The 4,150-nt window shown below is 64.3% G+C and overlaps 1 protein-coding gene across 1 annotated transcript; it reads right to left on the bottom strand.

The window, feature by feature from the left end:
• Positions 1-971: 971 nt before the first annotated feature.
• On the bottom strand, positions 972-3,626 carry FZD5 (frizzled class receptor 5). The gene has a single exon (XM_059475920.1). It carries the CDS (start codon positions 3,624-3,626, stop codon positions 1,893-1,895), a length of 1,734 nt encoding a protein of 577 aa, XP_059331903.1. The 3' UTR covers positions 972-1,892.
• Positions 3,627-4,150: the final 524 nt, after the last annotated feature.

The following is a 4,150-nucleotide window of genomic DNA, read 5'->3' as shown; positions in this document are numbered from 1 at the left end:
ACCTTTATCCAGTGATAGGCCTCTTGAGCGTTCCCTCACTTCCCAGGTTTTGGTTTTAAAATGAGGTGGAAACCTTTTTGACTGAAGTGGTCCAAAGGTGTTAAGAACAACCTCAGATCCTTGCAGCCCTGCAGGAGCAAAGCCAGCAGTTGTTCTCCAGTGCTTGAACAGCTGGGTCACAGTGCCACGCTTGAAGGAGGGCAAAAAGGACTCCTGCAATGGCTGGGTAATTTCATACATCACCACTGCTTAGGGCAGGCAGAAAAAAAAAATTAAAACCCAGGTGCTTTCACAAGTGGCCAGAGGCAGCCAGCCTCATCCTGCACCACAGCTGGAGCCCCTTGCCCTGGCTGCATTTAGTGACTTTGACAACAGGCCCCCCCCACTATTATTCTACTTACTGAAACCCAGCTGTCACCACTGCTTAACGCCAGGCAGTGCTGCTCTGTCAGTGCTCAGCTGCTGTCTGATCCAAGGAAGTGAAAACAGCTTGGGAAGTTGGAGGAAAAGAGGTATGAGTGCTCAGCTAAGTTTTCCTAAATTAACTGCTCCCTCTCAAACCTGGTACTCTCTCTAGCAGAGGCAGAGCTTTGAGAAAAGCAGCAACAAGTACTGAAGCTGACTGACTGGAAAACCCAGCTGCTGCTCCGGAGAGACAGCCTGCCACCTGGCTGGGACACCCCCATGCAGTCACTGCTCACTGCAGGGGTGCAACCACCCTTTTAGGGTTGGTTGTGCCACGCTCAGCTGCTGTGCCACATGCCACAGCTGGTGGGCAGGACACAGGGCCTGCCTCCCTCGCCCCAGGTAACCCATAGGAAACAAGGGGGACCGAGGAACTCACCCCGCTGCAGAGGCGAGGGGCACGAGCGGCACCGACCCTTCCAGGGCACAGGGCCCTCGGGAGAGCCCGGCTGTCAGGGACAGAGCCCCTTGCCAACCCCGTGCTGGGCTGGCAGCCTCACACCCACAGGGCCCCTTGTGCAGCCCCCGGGTTCAGTGGCTCCGTGGGCAGTGCAGCTGGCTGCCCATGGCAGAGCAGGAGCCGCTGCCGCCCAGCTGAGCCAGCTCCCGCCCGGTCTGAGCCCCGACTGAAGGGAGCCAGCTGTGCTTGCCCAGGGCAGGAGGGACCGCAGGGGATCACCTGGTCCCTGCCTGCCCTGCAGACAGCTGGGACCCTGTCCCTGTGGCAGATCCTCTCCACGGCCCCTTCCTCCTGCACTGCCACCACCCATGAAGCCCCCGGCCCGCACAGCTCCTCCCCTCCTGCTCAGTGTGCTGCTGCCTGAGCAGGGCCAGCGGCTGCCTCACACCAGGGCCCCCAGGCTTCCCCTCCTCAATGTGTGGTGTGCCTGGGGGCACTGAGGACAGGCTCCTGCTCTGCCATGGGCACCCAGGGAAGCAGCACCCCCTGCCAGCTCTCCCTGACCCACTCTCTGGGCTTTAGTGAGGAGCCCAGTGGCAGTGCCACCTGGGGTTGGGGGCCACCATCTGCCCTGCCTGCTACAGCTCTGCCTTTCGCCCTGGCACCAGCAAGACCTGCCCAGAGGCTCGTTGAGGGACACAAATCAGTGCTTGAGGACCTACTGCCACCTGATTGGCCCACAGGCAGCAGCATCCCAGGACCCCAGCCAGGATGTGGGACCCCAAATGGGGCATACATGGCAGTGCCAGGCTCCAGACCACCCCGTCCTTCTGCCCCCACATAATTGGCAGCACCTCCTCCTGCCCTGCCTGGGGCTGCAGCTGCTCTGTGCCCGTGGTCCCAGGCAGCACCACCACGGTGGGGCTGAAGATGCCAGGAGTGGCCCAGCTGTCACCCCCTCTTCTGTGGCCCAGGGTCTTCGCAACCCTCTCCTTCCTGTGGCTGGGGTCACCGAGGCTCCCTCTGGTCACACATGGGACAGCGGGACCTGCTTGTGGTATGAGGCCATGCTGGGCAGCACCGTCCTGCCCACCAGCGCTGGGCTGGCCTCACCGTACACCGAGGCGCCCGCAGGCTTCCTGGCCCGGCAGCAGCGGGTGCTGAAGCGCCTCCAGGACTCCAGTGTCTTGCCAGACCAGATCCAAACGCCGGAGGTGATCCCCACCACAAGGCACATGAAGTACTTGAGCATGAAGACAGCATAGTCAGGCTTGGGGCGGTGAGAGTTCCCCGGGCAGGAGCAGTTCTGTGCCTGCTCCCAGGCCTCCCGGTTGTGCTGCTCGTAGATGTAGCAGGCGATGACGATGGTGGCAGGCACGGTGTAGAGCACGGTGAAGATACCGATGCGGATCATCAGCTTCTCCAGCTTGTCGGTTTTGGTGCCGCCCTGCTTGATCACGCTGCGGATGCGAAAGAGCGAGATGAAGCCAGCCAGCAGGAAAAGGCTGCCGGTGAAGAGATAAACCACTAGTGGTGCCAGCACAAAGCCACGCAGATTCTCCAGGCTCTGGTTGCCCACATAGCAAACCCCAGCCACCGGGTCACCGTCAACAGAGCTCAGTGCCAGTACAGCAATGGATTTGGCACTGGGGATGAGCCAGGCAGCCAGGTGGAAGTACTGCGAGTAGCTGGCAATGGCCTCATTGCCCCACTTCATGCCAGCAGCCAGGAACCAGGTGAGGGACAGGATGACCCACCAGATGGAGCTGGCCATGCCGAAGAAGTAAAGGAGAAGGAAAACTACGGTGCAGAGAGCAGGGCCTGTGGTTTCGTAATGGATGTGGTGGTGCTCTGGGTTGCAAGCCACATTGGCGTGCCCTGCCACCAGGCGCACGATGTAGCCCAGGGAGACGAAGAGGTAGCAGGCAGAGAGGAAGATGATGGGGCGCTCAGGGTACTTGAAGCGCTCCATGTCAATGAGGAAGGTGGCCACGGTGGTCAAGGTGGAGAGGAAGCAGAGGATGGACCAGAGGCCAATCCAGAAGGTAGCGAAGGTCTTCTCATCCTGGGTAAAGTAGGGCTGGTAGCAGGGGATGGCACAGTTGAGTACCTTCCCGGTCCTGATGCGGTTGTACAGCGGATGGGACTCCTTGGAGATGGGGATCAGGGGCGCTTTGCACTTGCAAGTCTGACCACAGTCCAGCCCTGAGAGGCGCTGCCCATCGAGCGGCGTCAGGTTTTTGGCCATGTCCTTGGCAGGGCGCGTGGGCTTCCCAAAGAAAGGCGGCAGGGTGGTGGCTTCCGTGTGGTTGTATCCCATGCAAAGCACCTCGGAGTCCCCCAGCACCGGCAGGTTGTCACAGCTCATCCTCTCGGGCCAGGCGAAGCCGTACTGCTGCATGATGGGCGAGCAGCCGGCCTTGGCCCGCTCGCAGACGGAGCGGCAGGGGGGCAGCGGCTTCGTGTAGTCGGACAGGCAGATGGGGGTGTACATGCTGCAGAGGAAGAAGCGCAGGTCCGGGGAGCACTGGATCTCCACCAGCGGCCAGAACTGGTGCACCTCCAGCCCAGCCTCGTCCTGCGTGTCGTGGTTGAACTGGTTGGGCATGTAGGTGAGGTTGTAGCCGATGCCCTTGCACATCGGCACCGTGATCTCCTGGCACACCAGCGCCTTGGAGGCGGCGCGCCCCGCCGCCGGCAGCCCCAGCAGCAGCGGCAGCCCCAGCAGCAGCAGCGGCACCGGCAGCCCCCGGCCGCCCATCGCCGCCGCGCGTCCTACCGCCGCCGCATGTCCCGGGCACCTGCCGCCTCCGCGCCGGGAGCGGGGCCCCGCCGGGAGCGAGAGCGGGATCCCGACCGCCGCCACCGCCGCCACCTGCGCTCTGGGGCGGGCGGACGCCCCCGCTCCGCGCCGTGCCCGCGCCCCGCCCCGGGACCGCCCCGGGACCGCCCCCGCCGCTGGCCCCGCCCCGCCGGGGCTCCCCGCGGCCGCCCCCGCGCCGGGCACGGAGCCCCGCTGGGCGGAACGCCGCGCTGCCCCGGCCCCGCTGCTGGACGCGTCCCGCTGGCTCCGTGCGCCGGCTCGGGGGCAGGCGGCCGAGTGAGAAGATGACGGTGCTGCCAAACCACGACTGCTCCGCATCTGTGCATCGCCTTCCCCTCTTGCCCGCCGGGCCCCTCCCGGTACCCGGCACCCTCCGCCCCCCCAGGGCCCCGACGGCCCGGCCCGGCGCGAAGAGCCAAGCGGCTGGAGGCGGAGGGCAGGCGGTGCCCGCGGCGCTGCTG

This window comes from Ammospiza nelsoni, chromosome 7 (genome assembly GCF_027579445.1).
Source record: "Ammospiza nelsoni isolate bAmmNel1 chromosome 7, bAmmNel1.pri, whole genome shotgun sequence".
Lineage (NCBI taxonomy): Eukaryota > Metazoa > Chordata > Aves > Passeriformes > Passerellidae > Ammospiza > Ammospiza nelsoni.
Note: the sequence above shows the minus strand (reverse complement) of the source record. Positions and strands in the feature narration are given on the sequence as shown.

Excerpts from the sequence above, each read along its gene's own strand:
- FZD5 (XM_059475920.1), bottom strand. The coding sequence starts at position 3,626 with ATGGGCGGCCGGGGGCTGCCGGTGCCGCTGCTGCTGCTGGGGCTGCCG.